Raw genomic sequence first — 24903 nt, 5'->3', positions numbered from 1 at the left:
AGTTTTTGCTTTGGTGACTGCCTCAGCTGCAGCCCTTCAGGCCAACCAGTGCAGTCTAGGAAAACACCTCTCTGTTGGGTTTCCACCAGCAGGTGTGTAGGTTGCTGTCTGACGCCTGACAGCTTCCCACACCCCACTGGTGTCCACCCGCAGTACCTAAAACAAAGTATTTGTTTTGGTATGCGAGGCTGCTTGCAAAGACAGGCATCGGTGACCTTCGGACCATAGCTTTTAGCAGCCACTTCCACAATGGAGGTACTGAACATGGACCACTTGGATTCCATGTTCACATCCTCCCCTGGGATGCACGGGATATAGCCCCTCAGGAGGATTCGATGATGCCAGGGGTCAGCACACCCAGGGCACCCTCCCCTTCATGCTGTCCGGCTGCCCAGCCCTGATTCCGACCCTGTGGGCCATGGACCCACTGGGTGGTCACAGCATTTTACTTATTCAAGGGTAAGCCCGACTGGGCCCTATGGCCAAAGTCCTGCCCTAGAGACGCTCGCCTACAAGCTCCACCCCCCTCCCGGTCTGGCTCCGGTGGGGGGACCCGGTGTCCCCGTACTGGGGGAGGTACTCTCAACACTAACTGGCTGAGTCATCACGGTCTTATCAGATCCAGATCAAATGAAACAAAAGTTAGTAAAATTCTAGAGACTCTCCCCTAGAGGGTAGATAGATAGATTGATTCTTTATTGTCTGTCTTGAGTAAAAACAGAAATGCATCATTAAAACAAATGAATTTCTGTAACCTGTGCCATGTACTGCCTTTTATTGAAGGCTGGGTCATGAGGTCAACAGGCAGGGCAGAGCACTCCAGACGTCCCTCTCCCCCTGCAACACTTTCCTCCTTCATGGCCTCCCGAACACCCAAGTTTTTGCTTTGGCGACTGCCTCAGCTGCAGCCCTTCAGGCCAACCAGTGCAGTCTAGGAAAACACCTCTCTGTTGGGTTTCCACCAGCAGGTGTGTAGGTTGCTGTCTGACGCCTGACAGCTTCCCACCCCACTGGTGTCCACCCGCAGTACCTAAAACAAAGTATTTGTTTTGGTATGCGAGGCTGCTTGCAAAGACAGGCATCGGTGACATTTCGGACCATAGCTTTTAGCAGCCACTTCCACAATGGAGGTACTGAACATGGACCACTTGGATTCCATGTTCACATCCTCCCCTGGGATGCACGGGATATAGCCCCTCAGGAGGATTCGATGATGCCAGGGGTCAGCACACCAGGGCACCCTCCCCTTCATGCTGTCCGGCTTCCCAGCCCTGATTCCGACCCTGCGGGCCATGGACCCACTGGGTGGTCACAGCATTTTACTTATTCGGGGTAAGCCCGACTGGGCCCTATGGCCAAAGTCCTGCCCTAGAGACGCTCGCCTACAAGCTCCACCCCCCTCCCGGTCTGGCTCCGGGGGGGACCCCCTGGTGTCCCCGTACTGGGGGAGGTACTCTCAACACTAACTGGCTGAGTCCTCACGGTCTCATAAGATCCAGATCAAATGAAACAAACGTTAGTAAAATTCTAGAGACTCTCCCCTAGAGGGCAGATAGATAGATTGATTCTTTATTGTCTGTCTTTTGAGAAAAAACAGAAATGCATCATTAAAAAACAAATAGTGAATTTCTGTAACCTGTGCCATGTACTGCCTTTTATTGAAGGCTGGGTCATGAGGTCAACAGGCAGGGCAGAGCACTCCAGACGTCCCTCTCCCCAGCAACACTTTCCTCCTTCATGGCCTCCCGAACACCCAAGTTTTTGCTTTGGTGACTGCCTCAGCTGCAGCCCTTCAGGCCAACCAGTGCAGTCTAGGAAAACACCTCTCTGTTGGGTTTCCACCGGCAGGTGCATAGGTTGCTGTCTGACACCTGACAGCTTCCCACCCCACTGGTGTCCACCCGCAGTACCTAAAACAAAGTATTTGTTTTGGTATGCGAGGCTGCTTGCAAAGACAGGCATCGGTGACTTTCGGACCATAGCTTTTAGCAGCCACTTCCACAATGGAGGTACTGAACATGGACCACTTGGATTCCATGTTCACATCCTCCCCCAGGGATGCACGGGATATAGCCCCTCAGGAGGATTCGATGATGCCAGGGGTCAGCACACCCAGGGCACCCTCCCCTTCATGCTGTCCGGCTTCCCAGCCCTGATTCCGACCCTGCGGGCCATGGCACCCACTGGGTGGTCACAGCATTTTACTTATTCGGGGTAAGCCCGACTGGGCCCTATGGCCAAAGTCCCGTGCCCTAGAGACGCTTGCCTACAAGCTCCACCCCCCTCCCGTCTGGCTCCGGTGGGGGGACCCGGTGTCCCCGTACTGGGGGAGGTTGACTCTCAACACTAACTGGCTGAGTCCTCACGGTCCCGATCAGATCAGATCAAATAAACAAAAGTTAGTAAAATTCTAGAGGGGGGGACTCTCCCCATACCGTTGGAAAACTAGATAGATAGATTGATTCTTAGTTGTCTGTCTTGAGTAAAACAGAAATGCATCATTAAAACATGAATTTCTGCTTGTAATGCTGTGCAATGTACTGCCTTTTATTGAAGGCTGGGTCATGATGGGGTCAACAGGCAGGGCAGAGCACTCCAGACGTCCCTCTCCCCAGCAACACTTTCCTCCTTCGTGGCCTCCCGAACACCCAAGTTTTTGCTTTGGTGACTGCCTCAGCTGCAGCCCTTCAGGCCAACCAGTGCAGTCTAGGAAAACACCTCTCTGTTGGGTTTCCACCGGCAGGTGCATAGGTTGCTGTCTGACGCCTGACAGCTTTCCCACACCCCACTGGTGTCCACCCGCAGTACCTAAAACAAAGTATTTGTTTTGGTATGCGAGGCTGCTTGCAAAGACAGGCACCGGCGACCTTCGGACCTCAGCTTTTAGCAGCCGCTTCCCATCAGAGGTACTGAACATGGACCACTTGGATTCCATGTTCACATCCTCCCCCGGGATGCACAGGATATAGCCCCTCAGGAGGAATCGATGATGATGCTAGGGGTCAGCACGTCCACAGTACTCTCCCCTTCATGCTGCCCGGCTTCCCAGCCCTGATTCCGACCCTTCGGGCCATGGACCCACTGGGTGGTGACAGCATGTTACTTATTTGGGTAAGACTTTCAACGTACCGTTGAAGCTGGTGCAGGTCCCTCTGCACGTTGTGGAGAGCCTGGGCCATGTTGCACACCATGTCAATCATAAACTGGACCTTCCCTTCCTGCTCGTACTTGGAATCAATGCCGATACGCTCCTGACCTGAGAGACACACACAAAGAGGACAGCCAGAGGTATTATTTACAGGGAAAATTCACTTTTCCTCATTCCTATGGAGGGCCTAGCCTATGGAAACCCAACCCCCAGACAAAATGTTGACAAAAAGTTGATACCGAAAAAGGTGTGAAAAAAAAACTATCATACAAAATAAATAAAATAAATATTAGTGACATGAAGATTGTCATCGACTTATGGAAAACCCTCCGCTCAGCCTCTCCGGCTCTGAGGGCTCACTTGTTGAGACGGCAAGGTGCTACAACTACCCAAGAACAGCGACTGACACCCTGAACTTTTAATGTTGATAAAATTTCATTAAACTTCAGTAAACAAGTATCTAAACAACTGGCGGCCATGTGTTTACTGACACAAAAGACGGCAGTGCGCTCAAGGAGTTTTACATTGAATTTAGAGCTCGGTCAGAAGTTTGATTTAAAGGCAGTCTTGTAATTTTAACATGAGGGTTGTGCTTTCTGTTTTCTAAGTCAATATTCCTTTAGAAAAATATCACAAAATTTGTCATCAACTCCCAAGAAACTTCAGAAACTGTCAATTGTTCAAACCATTTTTCCTGCTCAGTTCATAGGACACATAATGCTTCATCAACATCGACAGGTCCTGCATTTAGACATTGAGTGATGGTCAACAGGCTGTGGAAATAGTTTTTATCTCTCCGCTTTTGTGCATGTAAAGTAGGGTTACAATAATTTCCCCCTTTACTGTAAAACATTGGCATTCAATGCTAATCCACAGACAAACGGTAAAAAGTTTTGCACAGACTTTTGATAGCCTTTAGAAATATCAAAAAAGTCCTAAAAAATATTTACTGTTTCAGTGACCTGATGTCATTTTGACAATAACAGGTATTTTAAATTGTTAAATGGAAAAAAAATCCTACCTCCATTACATATTCAGAATCACAAGTACTTTACTGATCCCCAGGGGGAAAATTGTGGTTCATTACAGTCGCTCTGATACCAGCATAGAGAACAATAGCAAGAAGAAATATGTACAAGCACAAGCATGTAAAAAATATAAATGTAAAACTAAAAATACAGTAGTATCCTTTTGGTACAATATGCAAATATTTACAAAATAAAAGTATGCATAAATATGCTGAGTATGTTAGGTGTAAAAATAAAAATGCCAAGAAATACAGTAATAGACAACTAGCGCAAATATATGAATATTTCAATTAAAATATGGATAATGTGTAGTGTGTATAAAGTGTATAAATTATAAAAAAGTGTGTACAATATAAAACTGTGCCTTATGCGACAATACAATGTATAAAAACTAATATGTAAGTTTAAAATATAAAAAATATAAATGTATAATATTGTGTGTATCAAGTATTTTTTCTCAGCAAACACATAGCAAAAACAGAAACAATGCAAAAAAAAACTAAAAACCCCAAAACAAAAAGCTGCATATTCGGTCAACAAAAAACAACATAACATTGGGGGAAAATCAAGTTGATTCATTTATAACCTGTATGATGCAAGAAGCAGCTGACCCTCAGGGTTTTTCCCAATATCTAATATGGCCCCCATTTAAAAAAGTTTGGGCACCCCTGTCAGAGACTGAAACAGGAGGAACCAGCTCATATCAGCTTAATTCTGTCCAGAAACAGGTACCTGCTGATATTTAAGCAGCACAACTGCTGAAAGGCTATTTTAGAATCATGGCAGGCGTTTTAGGTTTTACCAAATTACTCAAAACCTCAGTCAGATAAAGGATTTAAAAGTAAGAGGTGCATCTAGCAGGGCTCGCAACCAAGGACAGAAAGGCAAAAAGATATACAGTTTCATATTCGGAGATGTTAGAGGCCCAGAAATTATAACCATACAGCCATAAAGCTCAAATAATCGGAAACACACAATGACAACATCAACAACAACCAGCTGTGAAAACCAACTTCACAGTATAACCCTTAATCACACAACACACTTATATGGCTCTGAGCACAAAAGGCTCTTTTCAAAATCAAGTTTTAAAAAATATTACACATTAATATTTTTTTCTACTTTTTTACCAACATCAGTCTTAATCATAAATATCAAATATTCATTACTTTTCATAATTTTAACTCTTTAAATGCCAGTTTTTGTAACTATATTTTTTATAAGGAAAAATCAAACAAAAACTGAAATATTTTTTAAATATCCTATATGCAAAATAGCTTTTTTGTTATTTTTCTTTTCATCACAGCCTCAAATATGTCTAAGATTTACAGCAACATTTACTGTGTATAAAATACACTGTGTAAACAAAATGTGTAAACCTGCAATCTTTGATCCCACAGCCATTGAAGCATAAAAAACATTGCATTGTATTATTTCTGGGTGTCATTCTGGGCTTTTGCCTTGAAATTTTCTGTTTTAACTGTTTTCCACCTAACAATGTCTTTTTGACCATATTTTGCACATGGAGAAAATACATGCTGTTTCCACTAGGTCATAATAAATGTTGCTGCAAATCACTTATTCCAGGCTGTGATAAGAAAACAACAACAACAAAAAAAGCTACTTTACATGTAGGATACATAATCTTCCCAAAATGTAACCAAATGCATTAACACAGCCAAAATTATCAAAAAATGAAGAATGAAAAGCGCATTACATGCACCGAGCAGTCCCTCAGGAGTTAACACAATAACCGGCGGTCTGAAACATAAGCACCAACAAACAAAGGCATTTTTTGAAACGGCAGATAGTCACAAAGCCTTTACCGGCACAAATAATAAATATGAAACCACTTACAGACGATGTTTTTATCCGGATCCGGCGGCTGTTAGCTTGAATCAAATCCAGCAAAAATGACACCAGGTCCACTGGAGCCCGTGTGAAATGTCCAAAATGTCCAATATTTGAACACAAAAACTCCAAATATTCCCAAAACTGTCCCTGGCGATGTCCTCTCCTCTCTGCTTTAGCGCACTTCAAAGCGTCCGACTTGAACTTTTTCCATCATGTTAGCTAACACACGGCTAACTTTAGCTAGCTTACCCACGACATAAAACACATCCCACCGCGCTTCAAGCGCATCAAGTCAGCTATCAAGGACACGAACCAGACTGACGTCGACGATGAAATTTTGCCTCCGTTTGATTTTAAATCGACTTTGGGCTTTATTTTTGGCGTTTTTACCGAGTAGCAGCAGCAACGCAACGGACAAACAGAATCAGCGACCGCCTTTGACATTTGAAAACTTCCGTTGGTCGCGTCATGACGTCACAAAGGGGCGGGGCCAGTTTAAGGGGGTACTCCCGACACAATTTTATTTATTTTTTTTTTTTTTTGCAATGAAGACTCAAACTTTAAGATATTTATCTAAACAGCAAATATGCATGTTCAGTCAGACTCTGAGTCTGACTCGGAGAAAATGCATGAAGTGTTCGTCCCACATGGTATGTTCAAGGACCGTCGGAAATTTAAGAAATTCAACTAACAATTTCTTGTTTTTACAGTCTCTCGCTTTTATAACTGGTATAATTTTGGCGAGTTTAAAAATGTTGGCGGGTCCACAGGTTTGGAAAGCATGTTGTCTTAGAAAAATACCCAAAACATCTTAAAAGAAAAAAAAAATCACTAAAAATTGTGATGGAAATAAAATCGCTATTTCTTAAATCACAAAAAAAGAGAGAGAAAAAAATTAAAAGAAAAAAATAAAACTATATAAAAATAATTACTATCTGCCAAAAATAATAACTCACAGGAATCTTTATTTATGTTAATTTATTTCTTTGTTTGTTTTTTTTTAGTAAAAATTGCAATTTAGGAGAAAAATCAGAATTATTATCAGAAAGTACAGCTGATTACATCTTGTCTGACATCCCAAGTTTTTACAAACATAAAAAAAGTAATTTCATGTTACCACTAGGTGGCGCTATGACTGTGAATCAAAATTGCGCTGCAGGTGTCTTCAGGCCTCGACTCTCATCAAATGTGTTAAATTTTCTTACGATCCGACTATCTGGGGTCCAGTTATGACAGTTTTTGGTGTCATGTCACAACAAGTTCACTGTGGCGTCACAGGATCGACGTTCAACAAAAACAGACAATATTCATTTTCCATCATCACCAACATCTTAATGATTTTTTGACACAATGTTGAGATCAATCAAGTCAACCTGCTCGGAGCTGGACCTCCCAATGTAAAACTTTGTCTTTTCTGTGCCAGTATGTGGCGCTCTCACAATCACATAAAATTGTCATATAGATGTGTTCAGGGCAGTAGTCTATTATAGTATGTGAAGTCTGATGAAGATTGGATCATGTACAACTGAGTTATAATCTACTTCCTGTTTGTGGCGAAACATCTAAGTTCTCGGCCTCATAACTTCCACACTGTTAAATAAAAACTCACACGAGTCGCAAACTAGGTTTGTCCCCACCAGAAGACAGGATTTAGTTTTGAAGTCAATCCGGCAAAAGCTGTAGGAGAAGCTGGATCTGAAAAGTAGCAAAAAATGGCGACAAATTATTTTTCAATTTAAAATGGGGGACTTCCTGTTGGGTTTAGAGCATGGCTGACACTAACTTTTTTGTTTGTCTTGTGATGCTCCATACACTGCCAAATTTTTGTATGTCTACATGAAACGGGCCAGAGGGGCTCCTTCATTGAAGTCTGTTAGGTGGCGCTCTTAAGTCATTTTTTGGAGCCCGTAAAATATAACATTTTGTCTGTGCAAAATTTGGTGACTTTTTAAGTATGTTAAGGCCCTCAAAAATGGGTATCACTTGTTTAAAAAAAAAAGAATTCCTTCAGTTTCAATATACATTAATTTTCTGGATTTTAACCCTTTAAATGCCAGGTTTTTGTAGATGGGATATGTCAATGATCTGCAGCTACATGGCTGTGACAGTGCACCTAGTGGAAATAGCATGTATTTTTTCCATATGCAAAATATGTTAAAAATGATGTCATCTGGTGGAAAATAGTAAAAAATTACAAATTCTAAGGTAAAGCCCAGAATAACATCCAGAAATAATACAGTGCATGTTTTTATTCTTTGATGGCTGTAGGATCAAAAACAGTTTGAATTAGTTTCAATGGTGCATTTTTTGCACTTAACAATCTGAATGTAAAAATTTTGTTTCCAGTGTAATTTCGACTTATTGCAGGAGCTGAGCTGGAAATTCACAGATGAAATAGAAATACACAATCTTGCCAGAATGTATGCCATGTGCAAAAAAACAACACTGGAAAGTAAAATGCGCCAGTCTTTAGGGGGTAAATAACTAGCAAAAGAGTAATAAATGCATGCATTTATGTAATAAAACATAAATGCATCAATGTGGAAATTTACAGATGTGTTTACCATCACGGGTCAGAGAGAAAGCAAAGATTCAATAATTGAGCTCATCTTCATGATTTACAATGGTGAGCTCATGATGTTAAATTATTAGCTGACAGGAGACTTGTTAACACTTACTGGGCATTGATTCAGCGGATCATATCACAGTTTATTAAAAAGCACTTTTAGAGCAGAGCATGTTCAGTTCTTGGTCTCTCCGGAGACCCCCTTCACTCTCCTGGCATGGATACAGAATATACCTCATTTGTATAAGCATCTATGTGATTAGTATTGACTCATGAGTTTTGTTATGATAATAACATTGGAAATTCTATGATGGAAAATAGTATTGTGTGCAGTTTATTCAATGCTTTAATCAAGGTGAAGTATTGTCTCATAAACACGGTCAGTGGTGGTAATCATGCAGTCACCCTCCGACTTCCCAGCACACCGTGTCATCATTTTGTGACTCATGACCGAGTGATTCTGAGCTATAGGACCAGAGTACATGTGACCAAGTGTTGTATTCAGCTAAAAATGGAGCACTACTCACGACAAATCAAGACTTTCCTGATTGTTTTAAAGATAATCTGTGAAGATTTTGCAGCTTTCATGCTACAAGGCAGGCCGACTTCCCATCCTGTTTAGCTTCTGTTACACCAACTGTCACTTTGTGTATTTTGGTAAACGGACCTGCACTGCAGAGCGCCTTTGTCACATTCACACACTGGTGGCCGAGGATACAGTACAAGATGACACCTGCTACTTTTGAACGTTAATACACATTCAACACCGATGTCACAGCCATCGGGAACAATTTGGGGGTCAGTGTATTGCCAAAGCTTGCCTTTAGACATGCGGGCTGGAGGAGACAGAGATCTAACCGCTGATGTTGTGATTAGAGACGACCTGATCTACCTCCTGAGCCAGCCACAGCTGCCCATTACTACCAGTTTGTTTTAGCTGGAATGTAATAAGCTTTTCTCTGTGTGTGCATACATGTGCACATACTGATCGAAGCTAACACGATTACTGTTATTTTATCTGAGTCACAATAACAAGGTCCTGCCATCCATCATGGTATGAACAGTTACTCGTGTGGACCTCAGGAGGAGTAATTGCTGCCTTGATAGTGACTAATGGGGATTAAAATAAATAGATAAAAAATAAATGTATAAAAACAAAACACAATCAAGCTTTATAGACAGACAGGTGAGAATGAAATATATTTTCTTGCTGCTTCCTAGTAGTAATAAATAATACGTAATGAGTAATGATAATAATAATAATAGATAATAAGTAATAAAGTGTATAACGAAGAGCATTTACTCCAGTACTGCACTTAATTGGCATTTGTATGACTTTGTTTAATATGTATGTAAGTGTGTGTATGTGGTTGCATGTTTATATGTGCATGTACCTACGGAGGCATGTGTAGGCCAATGTATGTGTGTGTATATATATGTGTGTATGCATATATGTTTTACGAGAAAGGGGATGTGGAATTATTACATTGCGGAAATTACCACCTTATTCTTGTAAAATTACAACTTTTTCCTCATAATATTGCGACTTTTTTTTGTAAAATTATAACTTTATAATCGTAATATTACAACTTTAGTTTTGAAGTCTCAAAAAAAATCCCTAAAACTCTGTCATAGTTTGTTGTTCAGTTACTTTTATTTTCAGATTTCTGTATTATTACGTTGACTTTTGCACTTTTAACAATGCAATATATTGGGAATTTTTCTAAATAAAAATTTATGCATTTTGGTAATATAGTCTATGGTCTATAGTGTTTTTTTTTGAAAAGGCATTTTTTTTAGTGTGACTGTAAAAGGTTTATTGACCTATAATAATAACAACCTAAAACCTATGGTAACAATGCAATATATAGGGAACTTTTTAAAAATAAATGTATGCATTTTGTTAATACATTTTATGGTCTATAGTGTTTTTTGTGTGTTTTTTGCAAAGGCATTTCTCATTGTGACTGTTATTAACCTATAATAATAACAACTTATAACTACTTATAACTGTACTATTACGCACACCGACTTGTATTTATTTGCTAAAATTGTTTAATTAGGGCTTGTACATACGTGAATTTAAAACTATATTTTCCTGTTTTTATTATTTGTATATTTTATTTCCCTTTTACATTAAATGTCTAATTCCCTGTACATTGAGAGCAAAGTTAACTGAGGTCAAATTTGTGATTTCCCTCTAAATTGGAGTAAAAAAAAGTAGCAGAAAATAAATCAATTAAAGTGAAAGTAGCTCAGAAGTGTACTTTTTGTGCAGTATTTGATTAAAAGTACTCGGTGACGTTTTATCTGTGTTGGTTGCCATGGCACCGGGATGATTTATAACGTTTGTGTCAACTGTTGGACGTTTCGGTCGGCTCCGGTAGTCTCTCGGTGTAATTTCATTAGCCTGAGCCCCCCTCCGTTTGCCTGTTACGCAAAAAGCAGCGGCGGATTGTGATTTGCTGGCCTCAGCCCTCCCTCCTCGGTGGGGTAACTTATTACGGGAGTTTGCAGGCGGAGCCGGTTTCCCCGAGAGATAAATTGTGTGTGGTATTATTGGAGGAGTCGGGTACGAAACTGTCCTTTCGCGTTTCCTGTCGGGGGACAGTTAACAGTCTTGAGCTCGCGCGACACCTGAAACCGTTAAAACACCGTACAGAAGGAAAAAAAAAAGGTGGGATACTGCCGTTAACATGTCTGGAAACAAAGACAGCGACGGCGGGTGGAAGACATTTCTGTGGAATTCAGAGAAAAAGGAGTTTTTGGGACGGACGGGCAGCAGTTGGTGTAAGTCTTCATTTCCTTGATTTATTTTTTAAACCGAACTAAAGCTAACCGCCGTTGAGAGACGGCGGTTAGTCGGACAAAACGTTAACGGTTGGTCCGTTTAACGGCTGAGAGAGTGGAAACTGTCGGTTTTTTTTCTGTAAACGTTTTAAATGTCTCCGTTTCCTGACTGCGGGGACAGACAGCACCTGTTAGAGCAGACTGGCTTTGACATGCTGCGTCGTGACTTCGGTTTTTCAATGGAGGCTGTAGAAGTTGCTCTGAAAAATCTGATTTTTGTTGTTTTTTTTTAAACGGATAACGACTTGGCCATTTTGGACAAGCTACAGGTCGCGTGGACTTTAACAAAAAGGCTAATTATGCATAAATTTTTCTTAAAAAAATCAATTAACTCGCACTATTTTGGATTTTTTTCGATCTTTTTAAACATTGACTGTTAGCTTATCTGAGTTTTACGAGATGCAAATTGAACAATTATGGTTGCCATATTGTAATGATTACCAAAGGCGTGTCCCGTATCGTGCCATTCATTAATAAACGTCCTTTATGAAAAGGTCATCTTGAAGGACAGTGTGTGGTGGGCCAGGACTTTAATCCAAATGGTGAAAGTTGGGTTGGGTTGCCTCACTGGTTTTGTATTTTCAACGAGAGTTAAAAAAAAAAAAAAAAACATAGGACATTTTATCCCTCTCACCAGTGAAGCTCCAGTATACCAGGCCCGGTTACGCTTTCACTCAAACCCAAAATTAATGCATGTAATGCCCGTTTTCAGTACTTTAAGACGGGGCAGTGCTCGCCTAACACGGTGAGCGGCGCTTGTTGATTTGATGGGATAAACCTCACGGTCATTATACAGTGCCCGGTAAGCTCGCTAAAGCGTTTTACAAATTATAAATGGCCTTTTTTTGTGTGTGAGAAACAGCCGCCAGACACCGCTTGGTAACACGAACAGATCACGACTCACATGTCTCAGGGGCCGCCCCTATATCTCTCCCCCTCTCTCCCTTTCTCTCCCTCTCTCCCCCTCCCTCTCTCATTTTCTCCTACTTTTTTTCTTCTATCGGAAAGAAATGAAGCATTGGTCGACGCGCTCCAATGCAAACTCAAATAAACAGTTTATTTCCGAGAAAGGCTAATTATCACATGGAAAAAATCACAGTAATGCAGCTGCGGTATCGCCTGCAACAATGGCGAGTTTATGGCGAACTTACGGAGGCCAGTTTAGGTGGAAAAATCAAAGCACTACATGTTATAAGTGTGGTATTATTACCACTCAGTACTGTGTTAGTATGCATCTATAACAGGCTCAGTGTTTGTCGTGAGGGAGGCTGATGTCGCACTCACTAAAAGCGAGCGATGTTAAAGCAACAGGTATGTCCTTGAGCCCTCGAGTTGCAGAAACCATCCGAGTCTGTCTGCAAAACACCATTTTAACGCTTTTATTCAACGCTAGTCCACATTTAAAGTGAGATATGTCTATTTATATTGTTTAATATGAAAAATACAGGAGCTTCAGTGTTAGATAGGGGACTAATTTCATCTCTAAAGTCATCTAGATCTGTCAAAGATGAATGTTAAGGAGGGTAGAGGTGCAACAAAAACGTTTCATTCAATGTAAGACAATCTTTAAAGTGAGATGTTTCTCTTTTAGTTGTTAAATGTGAAAAATATAGGAGCTTCAGTGTCACTCAGGTGACTAATTTAAGCTCTGAAGTCATCTAAATCTGTCAGAGATGAAGTCAAAGAGGGTAGAGGTGTAACAAAAACGCTTTATTCAATCTTTATAGTGAGATGTGTCTATTTTAGCTGTTGGATATAAAAAATATAGGAGCTTCAGTGTCATATAGGTGATTAATTTCTTCTCTACTAGTGTTTTTGTGACACTGAGTCATAAATATGTCATAACTAAATGTTAAGGAGGGTAGGGTGCAACAAACAGTTTATTCAACGTTGGACCACATTTAAAGTGAGATGTTTCTGTTTTTATTGTGTAATATGGGACATACATGTGCTTAGATACCAAACAGGTGGCTCATTTAATCTCTACTAGTGTTTTTGAAACATTTAATGTATCTAAATCTGTTAGAAGTGTATTTTAAGGAGCTAAAAGGTGCAACAAACATGTCGGTAAGCGTGCACAGACATCATGCACAGAGTGTGGTGTGAAGTGTGGTGACGGTTTCTTCGCAGCATGCTGCAGCAGTCTGGTGGGGGGAGGTGCTCTCCATTCAAACTCTGCCTGTCACCACCAGTAGGCCAGCTCCTGAGCTATTTACATATCGGTGCAACAGGGTTGATGTCTGCCTACAAAATGGTGTTACTTCTGTCACCCACGTGCACTCACACACAACTGATAGCCTTCCTATAGAGCTTATGTAACTGGCTTTATCTAAAGTCGAGCTCCTGAGACGCTCATATTCTGCTCTCAAAGAAATGTTCTTGATACTAAAATGAAAAGTCACAGAGCCACAAAGGGTTGACTAAAGAAAACAGTGACTCTAAACTGAATGAAACACCTAACAAAATGATTTTTTTTTTTTTTTTTTTTTTACAAATACTTAATTTTTACTTCTCAGGGACTGTTGTTTATTTATCAGAGAAGGGGTGGCTAGGATGTGACCTGTTATTATTTATTTGTTAATTTTAAACCCTTCTCGAAGCTAAAAACTTTTAACCTTGTATGCCCTTCCCCTATGCAAAAATAGAAAACACAAGTCCTTTTCCAGGGCTTTTAAGTGTTTCCAAGGACTGTAGGAGATTCCATGATAATTTCTGTTTATACAGTTTCCCGATATGATAAACAGTGTTTTTTGGCAATTTTTTAAAAGAAGCGTTTTGACGGTGAAATCAACTCAAAATACCACCATGTAAACTTGTATGCCCCTTTTCTAAGCTGAAATAAAAAACCTTAGTCCCTCCTAAGTGCTTACAAAACTGACATGCCTATCTCTTTTTGCACCACCACCCCCCTCCCCCCTCACAAATAACGAACGGTCCCTTCGATGACCAATCTGAAAGAAATCCCACACAGCTGGTCAGCACGAGTGTCAGTGTATAGTTTCCCTCTCAACAGGTGCGTATCCCTCAGCGGGCCTGCTTTGGCTGCCGGCACGCTCATAAGAAAATAGCTCACCGAGCATTTACGTCGGTGGCAGGCACTTTGACAACCAGTGGACACGCTGACATGTAGATATTTTATGCTTGTTTCAGATGTTGAAGGGGTGTTTTTATTTGGGTAAAGTTCATAAGATGTCCTCGCCTCTGCTGAGCATGAAAAAAGAGACGCTGCTCTCCTGATCGCATGAGCTGGAAACACTGCTCGTGTGTTCTCCGTGTGTATTTTGTGCCCAAAATTGCAGTATCAGAGTTGTCACAAGGCACGAAGAAGGGCCAGGCCCAGCGTGCCAGCAAGATCTCCTGCAGACTTCTCAGTTAACACGGCCTGCAGCAAGAGATAAGGACGCGGAGCTGAACCTGTTATCAACCCACCAAACTGGTTTCGCAGTGGCTGATTTGGACATGCAACTGGCAGCGGGAAGACGTTTTTGGAAAAGTGCCACAACAACAAATACTTGAGGAATCTGGGAGCATTGATGGCTGTCTGTCGGTTTTCAGGAACCCATAATCAGACGCCAAAAACAGCTAATGTAGTGACAGAAAGAAATCATATATGAGCAAGCCTTGGTATATATTTAGGTAGAAAGCTTAAGTTTTGGTGCAGTTTTCCACAGGTTTCACAGCCCTGTGTTTTCAGCTGGTCACATTTCTTTAACAGAAATGTTAATATGCAAAATTTTAGGTTCTTTCCATCTATTCAAAATATGTTAATATATTAAATATTAAATACTCCCAGAGGTGGTCAGATAAACCCAATACTGCAAAAAGAGGTTAATAGAGTCATTGTAGGGTTGTTTCTAGTTTAGGATCAGACTATATTTTGTAAATTTCGGGTTTCATTTGAGCTTTGGCTATAAGATACAAATCACCAAGGAGCCACATGTTGCTGCTGGAGATTACCTCAAACATTTTAGTAGCACAGGGTGGTGGTACAGATCGAGTATCGTATAGTCTAATACAAACAAGAACAATTGGGCACATCACCAAGTGATAGAAACTTAATTACTGACATAAAACACACCGCCTACTGAACTCGACTGAAAGTAGGCAAACAAGAAATGCTAATTACAAGTTTCTGTCTACACCACTGACATGAAAAAAGCCAGAGGAAGAAAAAGTGAAGCCTTTTTATTTCAGTTAAATGAGGACAGTGTTTTCACGTCAAACCTGTTGTAAGTAACGACACAGTGGGGGGAAGGGTCCGCGTGAGAGGCGGCTAGTGACTCATCCTGTTGAGCTGGGACCGCAGCCCTCCTGCTGCTGCATAATCACAGTAACTTTTAAATTAGGTTATAAAAAAACAACAACCCTACATGGAGTCACCATTGTCCTTAAAATGGTTTCCATAACGAGGAGAGAAGTGTGGCTGTTGTAGTGTGGAGGCTCTGCTGAATGCAGTGGTGGGAGAGTATCCAGATCCTTTACTGGAGTATTAGTACTAATATCACACTGTCAAAGTACTTACAAGTTAAAATCCTGCATTAAAAATGTTACTCAAGTCAAATTATTTAAGTGCATTAAGAAAATGTACTTAAAATATTAAAACAGGACTCTCACACATTTTCATGGATAACATTTCAGATCTTTCCATGACTCTTCAAGGACTCAGAATAAAATGTTTTTCTTTCCCGTCATTTTCTGGACATATCAAACTCTTTTCAAACACGATTTCAATACGTGATGGTTAACGAGATGCCATTTATGGACACATTGCAGCTTTGTTTCGTCGACAGCTACAAAAAACAAATTTGCCGTTATGTTACGTTAGGTGAAACGTTACTCACTGAAGATTACTTTATCACACGCAACAAAATTTCATGACTTTTTCAAAATTTGCTGTGATTTTCTTCTAAATCTTGTGGATGAAGCATGAAAAACATGACTGTAAAATTCCATGTTTTTTTCAGGTTTTCCATGTGTGGGAATCCTGCTTAAAGTGAAAGTACTCAATGCAGAAATAATTTAAATTATTCAATTAAAAGCAGCAAATCCTTGTTTTTGAGAAGATGGAACTCTGAAATGTTTTAGCACGAAAAACAAAATAGTTGCCAATTAATTTTATGTCAGTCGACCGATCTTTTTGGCTGCGCTTGTATATTTTCATGTTTTATGTGCAAAAATCTGTACTCATAAAGTTACCAGTTCATTGTTGTGAAGTAAGAAAGTACATTATTTCTGTCAGAAATATAAAACGGCATGCAATTCAAACACTCAAGTAAAGTACAAGTACATCAAATTTGTACTCGAGTGAAGGTACTTAATTGCATTTGTACTGTGTAGTTCAAGAGGTTTTTCCCGTTTCCTGCTGGGTTTGAACAGTTCTTTCAAGACACAAAGTTTCTTTTTGAGACAATAAAAGGGAAACTTGTTAATTCTCTAATATTTGGCAGATTCAGTACTTTTCTAGTACGAATCTGAACGTACTCCACGGTGTTTTAACAAGATAACTGTTGCTCTTTAATATTTATTGGCCTTTGAATTAAAACTTGTATCTCGACTGTGGCGTTAAAAATGCTTTTTCATGAAGTGATGAATGGTTTGGTTTATGAATGTCAAAGTAAAGTTTACAGAAAGCTCATCCTGACTCTCCATTTCAAGATCTTTAAATGTTTTGTTTTGTCTGACCAACAACCCAAAAAAAAACACTCTGCAACGATACTAAACAAACAGCAAATCTGAGCAATTTTTCCTTCATTCATGACTGAAAACATCAAATATCAAAATAGTTGCAGATTAAACAGTTAATGTACTCCTTGTTGCAGTTTTAAACCGTTGAGATTATTAATGAAATGTTTGTTTTTTCCTCTTACAGTTAAAATCTTCCTCTTCTACGTGATTTTCTACGGATGCTTGGCTGGGATTTTCATCGGGACCATTCAGGCGTTGCTGCTCACGTTAAGTAGCTACAAACCCACCTATCAGGACAGAGTCGCCCCTCCAGGTAAAAACAGTCTTCACCTTTTCACTGGATGTTTCCGTTCAGGTTAACCCTTTGAAACCCGAGCAAGCCTGCTTGATGTCTTTCAAAAGCATTTGAAGAAGCTGATGAACAACTTCACAAGAATTGGCTCAACAATTCGCAAGAAATTTGTAAAGAAAAGTTAAAAGAAAGTGACCTGAAAATTAGCACAAAAAAGAAAATGACTAAAGAAAGTGCAGGTATATTATTTTTTTTTAAAATCTGTAAAATAATTTTCAGGTAATTTCCTTGTCACCTTTTTTGATCCCAATTCACAGGGCATTTCTTGCCAAGCTCCCACATTATCAAGCTAATTTTCTCAGGTTTCAGAGGTTTAAATGCTTGTGACAACTGTCTGCACAAGATAACTGATGACAATCTAGGAGTTAAGGGGTTAAAGAGAGAGTTTTGGGCTCTATCAGAGCCGTGTTTGGCTGTGTGACGTCCCTGTGATGCTGTGGCTGTGTGTGGTTAAAAATGACGGTTGGGGCGTGCCTCAGAGCAGCTCGTCAATCAGCAGCGTTTCTGACCTTAGATAGGTTCAGCCATTTTGTCCTTCACTCCTCTCAGCCAGTCAATGTTTCCCCCCTCAGGCTGCAGGCGAACTGTTGTCGCTTACACCCACTGTGTCTGAAAATGACTCATGTGATTGTGTCACAGGCGACATGTTTATGTACACATGTGTGACCTAAGTTTGAAGCTCGTTCTCTGTAAAATAATGATTTAGTTTTTCCTGAATTTAGAGGCCCTTACAGCTTGATTTTCTGCAGAAAAAGTCAAACCTGTGATCGTGAGCACATCAAACGCCGCTACAGTCTCACTACCAGCGGTTTGAAATTTCCCGAGAGCTTGGAGACGGAGCAGATTTTAGGTGCCCAGCCTTGTCTTTGTTGTGCCAGTACTTGTTTGCACAGCACATGCTCTAGCCTTGGCGGTATTTTTAGCAGTCATTGTAAACGACCGGCCTCATGCACACGGGTTAGTTTGCCTGCCGTTTTGTCTGTCAGACGTCCACGGCTGTCGACAATCAAAGTGAGCCGGGGAGAGACAGAAGTGCGGAGCGCTTTGAGCTCAAGTGAGTTTCCAGTAGTGGCGTGATAAAGGAAACAGGGAGTAGTTAGATTTTTTTTTTTTTTTTTCTCAGAGCTCAAGCCCGCCTCTCACTCTGGGGCTAAAAGTTTCCATTGTGAGAGAGACACACGTGAGAGTGGATGGGTGGGGGCAGGGGATTGGTGAACTTTCACAAGCCTCTACTGAAATTCAAATGACTAAACTTCCCTGTCTGTGCTGCTCGAAGAACCGCTCATAACTGTGGCAACAAACGAGCCGAGCGAGGACGAGAAACAGCACACTAAATGTCATGTTTGCTTTCACTCCTCTTACCCATCTCATTCTCTTCATGCCACGCCTCGCGCAGGCCTTGTGCACAAGGTCTGTGGAAAATTACAGCTATAAAGAGCTGACAGAGGCCGTCTGAGGAAATCCCCAAGACCCTTCACTGTGTGTTGTCCTAAGATAATAGACCCGAGGCTCTCTCTGGATCCTGCGAAGAATAGCTCAAATGACATGCAGCTTCTGTCAGGAATTCACTTCAAAACCAACAAATTGTTTTTGATCAAGTTTCTGTTTTTAACTCTGCTAGAGTCAACATTTATTTAGTTTCTTATCAAAATAAATGTTGTGTTTTTCAGGTCTATCACACACCCCCCGCTCGGACAAATCTGAAATTGCTTACACTATTTCCGATGAGAAAACATACACGAAGTACATCGATGCCATGGACACTTTCCTCTGGAAATACGACGATAAGAATCAGACCGAGCAGAAGAATTTCGAAGACTGTGGAAGCAAGTATAATCCAACCACAATCAAAATCCCTGATTAACAGTCAAGATTTGTTTTTGTATTTAGATCAGTTAACAGTTCATCCTTTAAATAAAAATCTCTTTTAGATTTTTGAAATATTCTGTTCAGTTCTTGAGAAAAAAAAAGAATGAGCGTATTGACTTTACAGGTCTAATGTGTCTTTGTTTGGGACCGTTTGCAGGGACTCCTCAGTCATACAAGGACCGCGGCAGCGTGGAGAGCGACACAGAACCGAGGAAAGCCTGCAATTTCAGCAGGTCTTTACTCGGCGACTGCTCAGGCTTAGATGACAAATTTTATGGCTTTAAGGAGGGGAAGCCGTGCATCATCGTCAAGCTCAACAGGATCGTCAACTTCAGACCAAAGGTGGGTTGGTTCACGGCACGCTGACGACGTTTTAGAGATTTCCTTTTTACGGGTGCATTCACACAGGTGAAAGTCACTGCGTTTAGGATTAAAGTAATAAAAAATATTTCAGAGGGGTGTTCATACTTGTGTCATGGGTTTCTACTCGAGCGGGTTTTTCCTCGTGCTGTCTGTGCGGTAACACCTGAATTATACACCTCCTGTCCGAAACTGTCGGGTGCAGGGCCTGTCTCTTTAAGCCCCCTCCCAAAAAGCTCATTTTTACATCTTTTCAGCCACTACGTTTACACGAACAGTTTAGTGGAGCTACGGTTAAAGCTCGATCGGGCGATTCAACTGACACCTCATGGGATTTTTGATTATCGCCAAAATGAGCTCTGTGACAAACACGAGTTTATGATCTTTACAGGTTTTGTTCAACGATAATCTTCACAGATGAACTCCACTTTTGTGTGTTTTGAAGCGTAAATGAAATCGGCAGAAGCAAAAAGCTGTTGTTAGGCGATACACGAACTACATCGTGGCCGCACGACTTAAACGTCACCACCCCGAATCGTTCAACAGATCAGATTTAGCGCGTTTAATTTTAAACGGTTAAAATAACAGAAACAAAGAGACAGATAAACAGATAATGTACTAGTGTGAGCGCGACTGTTGCTCTAAAGCTGTGAAGGCGGCGAGCGGGTTTAATGAGCTCTGAGTCTGCTGTGACGACGTCTAACGTCCCCGACAAACGCTGCGGTCCCATCTAACCATTTATTCTATTTGTCTCTCGAGTGTCCTGAAATATTTTTGCTTCTGTATGTCCACTTTGTCTCCCACAATTTGTTCTTAAATTTTTGTTCTGTACCGTGAGCTGCTGACTCGGGGACTATAGAGCATGCGCAGAGCGCCTCGGCCAGCTCAGGTCCGGCTCAGCTGTACACAAAAAAAATAAGTCGACCCCTAACCACATTATCTGGGTGTTAGCGCGACTTTCAGAAAGTCAACAAAGTTGAAGTTTTAGTGGGACTAACACAATAATTATAGCACAAAATGTCACCAACCAAGAACTTAGGCTACTGTGACAGAAATGAGCGTAACGGCACAAAGACAAAAAAAAACAAGCCACAGAAGAGACGCCAAAGATGCAGCTGAGGAAGAGTGAGATCAGGAAACCTCTGAACGTTATATCTGTTGAGTTTAACAAAGAAGCTAAAGAACGAAGAACGACTCCTCACCTGATGGATGATTTTCGCTGTAAAGCTGATCAGCGTTATTATGACATTTTTTTAAACTTAAAATTTTAAGAGCTTTACAGCACAAAAAGCCTAAAATAAAACCTAAATAACAGTGCATACAGTCCATGTTTGCTTGTTTTAAATATTTAGTCTTAACCTTTTAAAAACTGAGCTAATTGGCTGGATTCATTTCACAAACATGGGAGGAGGCAACGAGCAACCTAAGAAAAAATGAGCCAAAAATTAGCAAAAAAACCCAAAACTAAGTAAAAAAGGGAAATAACCAGGAAAAAGTGCTACAAAATATATTAGATATTTTTTTATATTATTAGCATTTTATATCATATCATAAATCAATCATAAATATGGTTTCTGGACATTTTTCTCAACATTTTAATTTTCAGGTTTTACCAGTTCGCAATTTCTTGCAATTTGCTCATTGCCTTTGCCCATGTTTCTAAAGAGAATAAATTTATTGTCAGGTTTCAAAGGTCACTTGTGAAAGGCATCTGAATGCAGCACAAGAAAAACAGAAGTCCACCCAGGTTTCAAAGGGTTAATTAGATAAGATAATCTTCTATTAGTCTCACAGTGAGGAAATTCACAATGTTACAGCAGCTCTGAGGTACAGTAAAAGCAGCAAAAGAACAATAGTAAAAATAATCACAAATATCAAAATATGAAAATGTTAGATAAAATAATAATAGTCCCTGTTTTAACGCATTCGCCTGCAGACTCTGTTGGATTTGATGTCACTTGAACGCATCATGATGTGCTGCTTGTAAACAAAGTTTTTTTGGAGACTTCAGTCATCTGTCGGGCTGATCACTACAAGTTTGAAAATGAAAAACTCTGCTGGTGCACCGTTAAAAAGAAGTGATGTCACCAGCTCGAGGCTACATTAACTGATAATAGCCAAAACGTGACTGAGCTGTCGGAGGTAAAGAGTTGTATCATGGGTAATGTAGGCGGCAGATTTCGACAAGGAAGAATAATGCATTGAACTAAAAAAAGGTAATATCTCTGGTTTTGCTGCATCAATTTTTGATTTTAAAAGTCCTTCATGAATCAGACAAGATAATAGACATGCAATGCTAAATCAGTGGAGTCCTCTTTTAACCCTTTGAAACCTGGATCAGCATCATTTCTTGCATTCAGACGCCTTCACAAGTATTTGACACTTGAAACTGCAGCAGGTCGGTTTGGTGTCTTTGGGGGAAAAACGCAGACGCCAAGTACCGATTTTTAAATCAGATTAATTAATAATAAAGCAAATATGAATTAAACTCTTTTTTTCAGTCCACTAGATTGTATTTTACTGCAGTAAAAATGACTGAAATAAGATGAAGAGACTGAAAACTTTATCTTATTTGATAAAAACTGATGTTGAAAAGTTTTTTTTATTTGTTTCTGTTTTTAGATTCCCTCCAGCAATCAATCGCTCCCAGAAGGTCTGCAGGGCAAAATGCAGCCCAACGTGATCCCTATTTTCTGCAAAAACAAGGTACGTTTTATTTGCCAGCGTCCAGTAAAAACAGTGTGTGATAATGCTGCAAAAAGGTTCAGTTTTAATCCAAATTCAACTGTTGTGTTTGCAGCGAGAGGAGGATGAAGGCAAGATCGGGGAGATCAAGTACTTCAGCCTGGGCGGAGGCTTCCCCTTACAGTACTACCCGTACTACGGCAAACTGCTGCACCCCCAGTACGTGCAGCCTCTGGTGGCCATCCAGTTCACCAACATCACCCTCGGCCAGGAGGTCCGCATCGAGTGCAAAGCTTACGGCGCAAACATCGACTACAGCGAGAAAGACCGTTATCAGGGACGCTTTGACGTTAAGTTCAAAATCGACTCGTGACCTCAGCCATGACGAGCACTCTCATTTTGAAACAACTAAAAATGTAGAGAATAAAAGAGTTCAGATAAAACACCACTAGTCTTTGAACATTCATAATATACAGGACCTACACTTAATCTGTGTGCTTTACACTAGCTTTTTCCGTGTGTTTGTCGAGGGTTAGAATGTAAAATACAAGAGTAGCAATAGCAAATATTTATTCTACTGTACATGAAAATATTCCTTGAGCCATGGGATGTGTTCATCTATTACTGTAAAACCGCGATTCCACTACTGACGTGTAGCGAGCTGTGTTTCTGTCCCCAAAGTGTCATCCTAACGTGGTTTCTATATATTTTTGGAGTGTCCAGTGCTGTAGTCGAGTCCTGTTGTAATCTCTCCCGTCTTATGTCAGCTTTAGTGGTCCAAGGTGTGTGTGCGTGTGCTGGTGTCCGTGTGCAGGCGTGTTACTCTATGTGAGTGTGTGGGGTGTGTGTCAATGTGCTCTGACTAACTGAAATACTAGCATGGTACTCTGAACCTTTAAGGCCCCGTGTTTGAGTTCATGACTGCGCTCCATGGAATCTAATTTTTATTTTTTAGTGTGGGTTTCTTCATCCGAGTTCAAGTTGACTGTGGAAGGATACATTTGTACGCCTTTTCTTTGTTGTTCACCTTTAGCTGTAGGATATGGTTTGATGACATTTCTGTTTGATACTCTTACATCTGTTCATTCTTAATTCATAGTGTAGAGCTTTGTGGGTCCAGCCTAGAAGACTGTCACCTCCATGGAAACAGTGGCAACTCAGTGCTTGAAATCTGTTTTGCTGGAGCCATCACGTGACGTGATGCAACTTACTATTGAATGTTTTAGCCATTTTCATGGTGGAAGAATTTTATATTTATGCAGTTGTACATTTTTTTCAAAGTGTAATGTATGAATCCAATACCAAAGTCGCTGGTCAAAAAAGTTAGAGAATATCAGAGGCAATGCAGTATCCCGTGTAATAAGATGTTTAGTCGGTGTGAAATACTTAATTCAATGTTGAAGATCAAAAACACTTGTCAGGAGTCTGCTCTTGTCACTTTATTTAATCTGCATAAGGCTGAAACAATAAAACAGAAAAAAATGAGACAACTGTCAAGTCTTTGAATATGTAATGTTTTCTTGTCACCGTCACCCGTCCAAAATCTTGAAGAAATACTGCACCTGTTAAAAAAAAACAAAAAAAAACCAGAAAATAAATGACAGTGCAGACTGAATTAAAACTTAAAGTGAAAGTTCACCACAAAATCAAAAATTCATATATTTCCTCTAAGCTGTCGTGCTGTTTATCAGTCTACATTGTTTTGGTGCGAGTTTCCGAGTGTTCGGCATATCGGCCGTAGAGATTTCCACTTTCTCTCAAATATAAACTAGCAGCACTCGGCTTGTGGTGCTCAAAGTGCCAAAAAAAGATACACTTGAAAAACTCAGCAGCAATATCTCTTTGCAGAAATCATGACCCGGTTACTCAAGATAACCCACAGACTTGTGAGCAGTTTCATGTAGTAAAACTAAACTACCCGCGAACTGTATCGATGTGCACAAAGAAACGAGCATCTAAGGCCTCCAGGAGCAGCACCAGGCTCTGAAATCAATATATTTTAGCAGCAAAAACTGGAATTAAACCATCAGGGTTCCTAAACCGTACAAACTGGTTCCCAGTAGCTCACCTGGTAAAGTGAGCATCCTGTCCTATCAAAGAACGGGAAAAACTAATGTTTTTAACATCCGTGTTACTTGAAATTTTATCGCCAGAGGAGAAGTCACATAAAATGCAGTCATCTCATAAGAATAATAATAAAATATCACTTAAGTTTTGTGCAAATCTGTAATTGAAACCTGCCTACTGTGAACTCTGAAGCTTTTATGTGTCTCAAAAAAACAATTACTACTATGGCTAAACTACAGGACGTCATGCAACTGTGGTGTTTCTTGTTTCTAACCTAATGTTAGCTTGTTACTTCTGGCAATTGCATTTAGGTTTTAAAAATCCTTAAAGTGGCGTTCAACAACACGTTTAAGCACCATAAACGTTTGGTTCCCACAGAGCTTATTTTCTGCAATAATCCAAAATCCAACGGAAGAATCCCGCAGGCTTTTTGATGAGG

The 24903-nt window shown here is 40.5% G+C and overlaps 2 protein-coding genes across 2 annotated transcripts in view; one reads left to right on the top strand and one right to left on the bottom strand.

The window, feature by feature from the left end:
• The first annotated feature begins 11152 nt into the window (after window positions 1-11152).
• Window positions 11153-23882, top strand: atp1b1a (ATPase Na+/K+ transporting subunit beta 1a). Its single transcript, XM_042483678.1, has 6 exons — window positions 11153-11386; window positions 17316-17444; window positions 19154-19309; window positions 19510-19694; window positions 22335-22418; window positions 22513-23882. The coding sequence occupies exons 1-6, from the start codon at window positions 11293-11295 to the stop codon at window positions 22768-22770; spliced, it is 906 nt and encodes a 301-aa protein (XP_042339612.1). The 5' UTR covers window positions 11153-11292; the 3' UTR covers window positions 22771-23882.
• The window catches only part of nme7 (NME/NM23 family member 7), a 31372-nt gene continuing 29700 nt past the window's right edge, over window positions 23232-24903 (bottom strand). The window contains exon 12 of the mRNA XM_042483677.1: window positions 23232-23959. Within this exon, the coding sequence (XP_042339611.1) occupies window positions 23927-23959 (33 nt within the window). The 3' untranslated portion in view covers window positions 23232-23926. The remainder of the gene's footprint in view (window positions 23960-24903) is intronic.

Source organism: Plectropomus leopardus, chromosome 3 (genome assembly GCF_008729295.1).
Source record: "Plectropomus leopardus isolate mb chromosome 3, YSFRI_Pleo_2.0, whole genome shotgun sequence".
In the NCBI taxonomy this organism is placed as follows: domain Eukaryota; kingdom Metazoa; phylum Chordata; class Actinopteri; order Perciformes; family Serranidae; genus Plectropomus; species Plectropomus leopardus.
The sequence above is the reverse complement of the archived record's forward strand: the minus strand, read 5'-3'. Positions and strand labels throughout refer to the sequence as shown.

What these genes read in the sequence shown, in the direction of transcription:
- atp1b1a (XM_042483678.1), top strand. Translation starts at nt 11,293, where the DNA reads ATGTCTGGAAACAAAGACAGCGACGGCGGGTGGAAGACATTTCTGTGG. An exon ending in GAATTTCGAAGACTGTGGAA is followed by an intron (nt 19,310 to 19,509) that starts GCAAGTATAATC and finishes GACCGTTTGCAG; the next exon opens with GGACTCCTCAGTCATACAAG. An exon ending in CTATTTTCTGCAAAAACAAG is followed by an intron (nt 22,419 to 22,512) that starts GTACGTTTTATT and finishes TTGTGTTTGCAG; the next exon opens with CGAGAGGAGGATGAAGGCAA.